We start from the raw sequence: 10471 nt of genomic DNA, 5'->3' as shown, positions 1-10471 counted from the left end.
TTTCAAAATTCTACATACCATTTACCCTTCTAAATCTTTAACATCAAGATTCACTGATGTTTATTACGTATGCTGTTTTTGTAATAGTGAGAAAGAGATGAGGACTTATTTTTAGACTAAAGTCATAAACAGGTTTTGGATGGACCTGGTAGAGTTTATATTTCATTTAATGAATATTAATTATTGCTTTACTTTAAAGGATGTTATCTTGTATTACGGGGGGAAAAAAACAATAGCTAAAGATCTAGAATTTATTGTTAACCTTTTTGTTTTATTACAAAATATTTCACATACATAAACAAAAATATCTTAATTAATTCCCTGTGTTAAATTTGTTTTGTTCTGATTGATTGTTCTGATTCAGTAAGACTGTTACAGTCTGTGACATGTTTAAAATACTTCGACATAATCTGCAATTCCCTTGGTACTTCGTAATATCTTTATTTGTTAAAACTGAGTGTGCGCCTTGAAATATGTTCCTTTTTTTCTGCAATAAAAAAAAGAAAGAATGCAAAAGAAGTTTTTTTCTTAGTTGATTTTCTTTTTTTGTCACCTTACAACCATTAACATTGCATATAAATATGGCACATGTTAAATACAAAAATATTTCACCACTTAATGCCATGATAAAAAGATGTAAGCATTTCAGAAAGGCATGTAATAAATGAAAGTAAGCATTTCAAAGCTTATATACTAATTCTCAAGGTGCATGGGCGCTATTTATTTGCACTATTTCCCTTTCAAGTATTTGATTGTGGAGACAGTCATAAAGTAATGATTTTATTTGAGTTTATTAAGCAAAAGCACATTCATTTAATGGATTTAACAGACAGTTTTAATTTTTTATTCAATAATGTGTTCACATTTTCATGTATATACAATATTTTTGTTTACATTTGTATTTGTATAATATATACAGTATATTATACATTTGTATAATATGTATGTTTACATACATTCCTACACTGTTTACACTGCATTTGTATTTTGTGGTCACTAGATAAGCAAGTAATACTGCAAAGATGCAAATATTACTGCCTCAAACCAAGGAACCAGAAGCTACCAGGGTTTGGCAGCCTCACAAGTTGCTATGGCATTGAGTGACCGACAAGACGACAGATGATAAGCTGAGGGATGAGACCAGAAACTCTGTGACAGCCAATGCAGAGACCTCTGGGACAGCCATGGCAGGAACGGCTTTCACGGGGACCTCTAGGATGGCCAAAAGAGGAACTTTGAGACTGTGGCCTCTGTCGCAACCAAGGCAAGTCACTTTCAGTCCAGCAAGATGCTAAAACATGGAAGAATTGGCACTGAGGTCAGGCCGCCAGACGCTATGCTAACTTGAGGAATTCGAATTATTGTAATTAAATTACGTAATTCCGTTACATGTAACTAGTTACTCCCCAACACTGAAAGCATGTGTAAAAAATATCTGGTGTTATTCAATTACTCCCAAACTACAGGTTTAGTGCATAATACATAGTCTCTCAGGAGATCCCGCACCCGAAGTTGATCAGTTTGACCTCGAGGGTTTCGGGGTTCATCAGCAGGTTCTCCAGCTTGATGTCACAGTAAAACACTCCTCGTTGACAGCAGATGTAAGCGCCCATCGTTGCTTGTGCCATGATGAACCGTGCTGTTTCCTCCTCAAGGGTGCCACCGTGATGCCTCAGATAGTCCCACATCTCTTCACAGGGTGAGGGACGCTCCATGACCATGATGTAATATTCAGGCTGGTCCTGCCAGTCCAGCAACTGAATGATCTCTGGAGGTTTGGACTCCCTGTTGACCAGGATTGGTAGGCCAACCTCTAATGGAACAGGTGTGGGATGACCAGACTAGAAGAAAGATCATTGTTAGATGGAGGTGCTTCCCAAATAAGGACGTTTGTTGAATCTTTGGATTAAAAAAAATACTATGTTGCAGCGAGTGTTGTGTACTTATATGTTGATGTATTTCATGTTCTTTGGCTTTTTGGCAATTTTGACTTAAAATGGACATATTAAGACAAAACAATGCAGTTCAATATTATAAGAATGACTGTACCTCAAGGTCATCCTCCAAATGTTTGCCTTCGTAGACGGAGCCAAATCCTCCCTCACCAAGCTTTTTCCTAATTTCATATCGGCACAGAATGCTGTCTGTTAAAAGATTAATTGTATTTGAAATTAAATCTCAAGCACTGACAGCAGTGTAATGTTTGGGGTTATGACAGTAAACTCACCAACAGTCGTCAGGTCCATGCTGTTGTGAGCGAATGCTGGACTGTGATGGACTGGAGCTGAAGGACTTTGAACCTGCTGATCTGCAAGGGGAAGGACTTTAGGATCACTGGAAAGAGGTTCCTGAAAACCATGATCCTCTTGAGACCAAGCAGTTGACTGTGGAGAATGACCTGAAGAGGGGAATATCAAACCAAAGCATGTTTTTATCAAATAATTAAATATTGCATTCTAATGATGATTCTTCAGTTGCTACATGCTATCAAAATTAGAACTACTTCATGTTTTATCTGTTTAAAGATTTATGTCCTGCAATAAAAATCTGATCATGAGTTCAAACTTATCAAAGTTTGGGAATTTGATATGATGCCTGATTGTGTAGATTATTTTGTAGCATATGTGACCCTGGACCACAAAACCAAGTCTTAAGTAGTATGAATATATTGTAGCAATAGCCAAAAATACACTGTATGGGTCAAAATTATTGATTTTTCTTTTATGCCAAAAATCATTAGGATATTAATTGTATCTCGGGCCAAATATTGTCCTATCCTAACAAACCATACAACAATGGAAATTATTATTATTATTATTTATTCAGCATTCATGTGATGTATAAATTTCAATTAAAAAAAAAAAAAAATTAACCTTATAACTGGTTTTGTGGTCCAGGGTCACATATGGTAATACTGAACATTTTGTTGAGTTTATAATGTACAGAGCTCCAGTAAACAGAAGACAATTACACATTGCCAAATGGTCTTTTGGTTTACCTTCAGCGTGTCTCTCGTGTGTCGATGCGTGGTCTGAGCTGCTGTTCCACTTGATATATCTGAGAGAGAGCAGCTTCTCAAAACTATCTGTCCTTCTCCTCTTTTTCACTGACATCTCATGTTCTTCACCAGCACTAATGGACAGATGTTCCTCAGCCACATCAGTGCTGGATGTTAAGGATGAGATGTCGTACACACTGAGGGAACTTCGTTTTCTCTTTTGGCCAGTGGTAAAAGATGTTCTCTTGTTTTCATCTGTTTAAAGATGTATCATGGCATTTTGTATTTTGATGTGATGGTGTGGATTTGTATGCAGTTGTTTATTGTTAGTTCGTGTTCATTCACAGTGCATTAACTAATGTTAACAAGCACAACTTTTGATTTTAATAATATATTAGTAAATGTTAAAATGAACAGTAACCAGTGTTGGAGAAAGTTACTTTTAAAAGTAATGTTTTACGTTACTTTTGCGTTACTTTTTAAATCTGGACAAGGCTTGCTTCTTTGTTTTTAATATAAAACAATTTTAAAAGCCCTTCTACACCAAAAGTGAAATAAATTCACCTCAGGCTGAAAGAAATGTACATTTATGCAGGAGATCACTCTTTAGCTATAAATAAAAAGAATTGCATCATCGAAGGTCAGCAGCAAAGACACTGGTTAATTAAATGGAATTAAATACATAAAGGATATTTATGTATTTATATTATATTTATTTTTATATTTTATTTAACATATTTAATTATTGCAGGGTTGCGTCATATTTGCATTTCACTGTTTTTACTCATTTTGAGGAATACTGATTCTGTTTTGTTTTTTTTGTTTGTTTTTTTGAGAGTAAGATGACTTAATGCATGTTCACATTTAGTCTAGAATACAGTAACATCATGTTTACTCCCAATTTCCCGACAGGAGACTTGTCAATCAATAAATGGGGAAAAAAGTAACTGGCGTTACTTATTTGAAAAAGAAACTCAAAAGTAATACGTTACTTTACTAGTTTCTTGAAAAAGTAATATTATTACGTAACTGGTGTTACATGTAATGCGTTACCCCCAACACTGACAGTAACTAAGATTAATAAATGCTGTAGATGTGTTGTTTATGCTTAGCTCATGTTAACTAAAGTAGTTAATTAATGTTAACTAATGAACCTTATTGTAAAGTGTTATCATTAAACTTAATTTAAATTGTTTAGGTAGGCTATAGTTTATGCTGCCTGCATTTTCGATAAGGTCTGGTTTCCTACTATATATTTCATTTATTTATTTCATTTTCAAAAAAAAAGAATGTCAGCAAATACTGGGCAACTGACATAATATCAATCAATATCTGTATGCTAAATTTGATATAAAGTATACAATCAAATAGAATAAACAAAAAACACAGTTTTATAATTTTTCTTTCACTAGAAAATGCATCGATGTCATCCCTGTTTGTTCTCCAGACTTCTTGTTTCCGTTTTATTACAGATTCTAAAATTCAACACTGTATTATTATCAGATAACCCTAATTCAGACTAATACACGATGAGTCAATTTCAGCATTAGAGTTGTTTTCCAAAAAACAAATGCAATTTATGGATTTGTGCTCCTTTGTCAACATGTATTTATGGTTTTGTTCTGTGTAGTGTATTCTTTGTGCAAACACAATATTATACAAACTAGTACAGTGAATCACAACTCAAATATAAATTGAATTAATACAAAAGTTTGGTTTCTTGCTTGGAAAAAAAAAAAGTTTATGTCAGTATCAAGAGGGTTCGTTAAGTTATTGTTGATATTTAAACCCCTGAAGAAAATACACGTAAACAATTGACTGCTCTCTGTCCACTGACCATATAAAATCATTTTTTAGAAGGTAGACTTTGTCTTATAATTCAAGTCATGTTTCATTTCAAATAAAGGGTTTGTCCCGACAATTTTAAGTTTCCCTTTTAAAGGCAAACGCTCTGAGATTTGGTGGAACTCATAATGGAAACGTAACTCCACCACATGGAGAGCAGAGAAAGATTTTGGTGCGAGATGATTTCAAGTGTCATTATGGCAAAGCCTTGAAAGGCAAAGAGGTCTGAGTCATCAAATTATGATACACATGTGAACAGACACACCAGGTGTTGTAAATATAAACATTCTGTTTCAGCTTTTCTTGTACTGTCCTTGTCTATAGCACAGCTATAAGGTCTGCAGACCCATATTTGACATTCCACTTTCAAAATACACAAAATGCTGCTTAAATAGATAAATACATTAAATAAATAGGTAAACAAATGATCAAATAAATAGACAGTTATGTCAATAAATTAACTAAATAGAAATATTGTTGCTATAAAATCACACATGAACAGTACATGTCCACATCTTTGTATCCTGACTTTGTAATTAGTCTGTTGTTTGCTACCAAACCGTCCCTTCATTGAGCTCCGAGGACAGTTGATTGCTGTATCCGTTGCTGCTAAGAGAGTTCAGGGATGTGAAGGGTGGAGTGGAGTCACACATGTCAGTGGAGATACTGTGGATGGAGGCGGGTGCGCTGGGCTCTGGGCTGGGGGAGTTCCCTGGGTGATGCGATATCATCTCACTGAAGCATTGTGTCTCAGTGGAGGGGTGGTGGGCTCCGTGATGGTGGTCCATGCTCCCTAGAGGGGTTCCAGCTGGGCCGGAGGAGGGCATGAATCCTAGATCACCTGGAGTCTGGGCTTGGGAGGAAGGTGGACCTTGAGGGAAGTAGTCGTAGTTTGACCCTGGGCCATAGTATTCACCCTGATAGTCTGTAAAAAGTGTGGTCATGAAATGGTCATAATTCAAGACTTCCTATTACACTTTCACAGGGACAATGCAGTAACTCCCCATTTGGCATGTGAAATCACTTCAGTCAGTGTTGGTGTAATTACTCTGTTTGGACTTTGTAGGGCTGGACTGGTGAAAATTAAACACTGAACATCAATGTACATTAGGAAGACTGCTTAATATTTTGTGTACATTCATATTTCTATTAACAGAACGTTAAATCTTAATTAAAATATATATATGGTTTGTGTAACACATGTAAGCTTGATTATTTATTTTTTTATTATTATTTTAAGTAATGTTGGTTAAATTTTGTGCAACACTTGTATGCTTGTATGCATTTACATACACTAGCATATATACATAGGCTACATATATTTATATGTGTTGCACAAAACATAATACATATATTAAAATGTATAAAACATACTACTCCAACATTATATATGTAACATATTACTGTAACTATATGGGGCAAGCGAATTCCAAAAACGCAATATATTTTCTAATTAATATTCATGAATATGAACTGACCGCCATAAAAAGAGAAATGGCCGTTGGCCATGAGCTCTCCAGGTTCCATTCGATCGCCCAGCGCTCTCATTCTCCTCGGACTGCGGAAGAACATGTGTCTTCTGGCGCCCAGCGCGCTCAGCTGCTTCATGCGCCTCTCCTTAGAGCGCCGATTCTGAAACCACACCTGCACGACAGAAAATACACAAAAGAAAAGGGACATTAACATCCAGGTTAATAACCTCCCAAAATTTTTTTAGAACAACTTTGTTATTTGACAGCACATGGAAAACCTAAGAGCTAAGCAACAGTTTTAGAAAAAAAAATACAGATTTAATTCGAATATTAAGGAAGGTATTTAGATATACGCATAGATATCGCTATATTCCATGAAACAATAGGTCAAATTAAAATATAAATTCGAAAATTTTCGAATATTTGGCGTTTATGCCCAAATCACTTGTCATTATTCCTGCCACTGTGCCACACAATTCTCTACATGTAGTACTTAAAGCCCCATTCGTTATGACCACGGGTATTACTGCCGAAAGACAAACCAGTGGCAGGCTACTATTATGTCACTGAGTCTTTGTAAGGTTGCACAGCACATATTTGCATCAAGCCTATTATCCCATCTAATGGACTTTAGGCATAGTTATACACAATTTTAAAATGTATTGTGATTGCAGTCATTATGACTAGCCAATTAATGTAGGCTGCTTGTTTTAAGTTGTCATAACTTAATTTGTTCATTTGTACGCCATTAGTAAATACTGGCATATTATACCAATAGTTCCGACTCTAAAATCTGGATGTGCCGAAGACGAAAACGTAAAATAACCAACACGCACCTGTGACCACACAGAAGATGCATTATGTGCTTGGAAACCGTAAAAGACGTACAGTTTAGGGTAATGTTCTTGAAAAGACAACTGTTTATTCTACTTATCACTTTCATTTAAGAATATGTATATTGAAATGGGTGTTTTTATAATATTGTCGTGGCCGCGGTTTAATAAAAACTATTGGCAACACAAGTCCACACGTCAAATGTTTTGTCAGGTAAATCATGTTAACTAAATTAACTGTGTTTTTTTTTTTTTTTAAGTAAAAAATAGGCCTACGTCGGTTACACAAACAGTCTACATTTGCAGTTATTTGACAACGGGAGTGTTCTGTTTTTATGCACAACGCGAAGCGCCTATTGACTTACAACCTTTTTTAATAGCCCATTTTCTGTTTTCTGTTTTTTTTTTTTTTTTTCTTGCCTGAATGACTCTCATATTAAGGCCTGTCTCCTGCGCCAGCTGCTCTCGTATGTGTCTGGTAGGTTTGGGGGTGGCGGCGAAAGCAGCTTTCAGAGTTTCCAGCTGCTTGGCTTTGATAGTAGTTCTCGGCCCGCGACGTTTGCCACCCAGATTCTGCTCGTCGTTTTCATTGTTGCAGACCTCCTTGTCCGACATGTGTCCAGTCTCAGAGTCTTTATAATCGTCCTGTGGGTCTTGAGATTCTGGAGATAAGCTCGGGTCACTGCACGTAGTAACTGTAAAAATCGCAGACGTAAAACGTTTAGTAGTCAGGACATTCTCGTAATAGAAATGTCATTATGCATTTGTAATTTTCTAATGTGCATTTGTATTTTTTTTTTTTCAAAATGCATTGTGCAACACATTCGAAGACAACACGTTATCAGATATTACAATAACAACCTAGTCTACGCTTTATTAAAATTACATAGCCTACAGAATCAGCAGACCATGAGAAAAAAAAATCGTGCAAATTTATCTTGTAGACTACATAGGCCCAAAATTACTCACTTGACAGAAGGTTTGTGTCTTTTCCGATGCTGTTATTCATGTAATCCTCTTTGCAGACAAATTTATATTCATCTAGAATGTACAGTTCTTCGCCAGTGGAAAGCTGTTTATTGCACATGATGCAGGTGAAACAGTTCAGGTGAAAGACTTTGCTTCGCGCTTTCCGGACTAGATCACTGGGCGAGATTCCCTGCGCACATCCTCCACATTTAGTGCCATAACGTCTGCCGAAAACAACAGAGACATTAAGTCAAATAAGCGAATTAAAGAATTTAGTCACAAACAAACAGACACGCAAATGCAATATTTTTAAAATAACCTGTGAGGAAGACTGTTGGCACTGCAGCTGTTTCGTTTGCCTTTTCACGAAAAGTGGGTTCTACCTTTTTACTTTTTCCTATAAACATTAAATATATTATATGTACAGCTACAGTTCTACACTTTAATTTACAGTTAAAAAGGTGGCAGTTGTGGTTGCCACAACCTTGGCATTAAAATAATGTGAAGCATTACAGGCACTTTCTAATTATATGTCATTAAGTATATCAACCTATTTCAGCTATGCAAATCTTTGTGCCGCATATTATATAGGGGTGCAAATTAAAAAAAAAACGTATGGTTTATCAAAATTGGCCAAAATTGGTAAATAATAAGGAGCACAGTAATATAACATAAAAGCAACAGGGTAACACACAGCACTTAAATACTGTAATAAACATTAATGACACAACATGCAATGTAAAACATTCAAATGAATAACACTGATAACAAAAATGGGAAGATACTGTTTAAAATAAAAACCAAACAGGGAATTCTAGGAACGACCTATTAACCATAATCATTCAACCAATATCTTGCTGTATATTGTTACCTTAAATATATACAACTTTCTTGTTTTTTTTTTCAAATAGTTACAACTTTTACATCTACAACATTTTATATTTCACAGACAACGTACATGTCTTTATAATAAAATAATGTACCCTATATGGTAAATTTACCCCATATATGTTGAAAAAAAAACATGTAGGCCTACTTATGTATATATATTCTGTTAAAATGGTAAACAATTTATAATCATGCTTTTTCCACCCACAAAGGTGCATTAACTAACAGAATTATTTCTTTATACATTTCTTTCAGCACAGAGTTGCTGATATGTTCAGCATTGCTTTGACAGAATGTATTAACAGAATATCCTCTTCCAAACTCTTCCAATATACGTTCTTTTGTCTCTCCGCGTACATGTAAATGCAGTTCACTGAAATGGTTATCAAATGCGTGCTGACTGGATGTCTGTGGCTTTGCTCTCGAGCTGATTCATTATTCAAATCCACTTATCGCATCTTTGCTCGAGCTTTTGCAAACAAACGCGTGTGCTACGAAAGATTGAGGCGAGGCAGGGCACACATCCGTCAGGTGCTGGTGCAAATCTCATCCGCTGCCTGCCTGACACTCATACCTTGTAAACAAAGAGAACTGTTTTAGTCTGTCACGTAACAAGTTGTGTAGTATTCGGGGGGTTGTAAATGTAATTCGCACCGCTTGTGTCGATTTTTTATTTTATTTTAGTGTAAATGTATTATCATAGCTGGGCTGTATTTTATATATACATGGATTTTTAAAGAATTCCTTTTTTATTTATTTTATTTTATTGTTTTTTTATGAGGAAAAAAAATCTAGTTCAAGGTTTTAATACAGAAAGGTCAGTAACTGTATTGCTAAAACTTGTCTTTTATGCTTTCTTCGATTCAAATGCTCACCTGAAAAAGTCGTTTTTGCAGTAGAGTCGTCCTTCTCTTGAAAAACATCTATCAGTTAAATTGCATTTACAGTCACAACATTGCACGCATTTGGCATGCCAGGCTCTATCCAAGACGCTGAGCAGAAATCGGTCCAGAATAGGCCTCTCGCATCCCGCACAGTGGACCATATTTTGTGACTCCAGTCACTACGTAGCTGTCCTTGGTTAAAGGCAAAAATTAGCTTGAAATGTGCCAAAAGTTAGAGAACACTACGTGGTCCTTGATCCAAGTAAACAAAAGTCATCAAAAAGCCAGGCATTGGATATAACACAGCATCCCAGATTTTGCCTAAAGATGCAGCACAGAAACGGACAAGTGTCAGTTCCTCTTTAGACGATTAAGCATGCGTTGATGCTTTATCATTAAGATGAATAAAACAAACTTTAGCTGAAGTGTTAGTTCAGTCTCATGAAATGCTTACTTATTGTGCCTATATTTAAATCGATACAGCGCGCAGAATCTCCAATGCTCCCATCGCTTGAACAAAAACAATGAATGCGTTTAATTCGTTTTACAAAAAGTTAAAATCAACGATATCAAAGCATATCA

At 35.7% G+C, this 10471-nt stretch overlaps 1 protein-coding gene and 1 pseudogene across 1 annotated transcript; both read right to left on the bottom strand.

Annotated features, from left to right (window-relative positions):
- Nucleotides 1–1490: 1490 nt before the first annotated feature.
- Nucleotides 1491–3113, bottom strand: LOC127164786 (serine/threonine-protein kinase pim-1-like; annotated as a pseudogene).
- Nucleotides 3114–4568: 1455 nt separating this feature from the next.
- Nucleotides 4569–10089, bottom strand: lhx1b (LIM homeobox 1b). Its single transcript, XM_051110624.1, has 5 exons — nt 9881–10089; nt 8118–8341; nt 7569–7843; nt 6322–6487; nt 4569–5768 (listed from the first exon to the last, which is right to left on the bottom strand). The coding sequence occupies exons 1-5, from the start codon at nt 10048–10050 to the stop codon at nt 5395–5397; spliced, it is 1209 nt and encodes a 402-aa protein (XP_050966581.1). The 5' UTR covers nt 10051–10089; the 3' UTR covers nt 4569–5394.
- Between the last annotated feature and the right edge of the window lie 382 nt (nt 10090–10471).

The sequence above is a fragment of the Labeo rohita genome, chromosome 5 (genome assembly GCF_022985175.1).
Source record: "Labeo rohita strain BAU-BD-2019 chromosome 5, IGBB_LRoh.1.0, whole genome shotgun sequence".
Lineage (NCBI taxonomy): Eukaryota > Metazoa > Chordata > Actinopteri > Cypriniformes > Cyprinidae > Labeo > Labeo rohita.
This window is presented reverse-complemented; position numbering and strand designations above follow the sequence as displayed.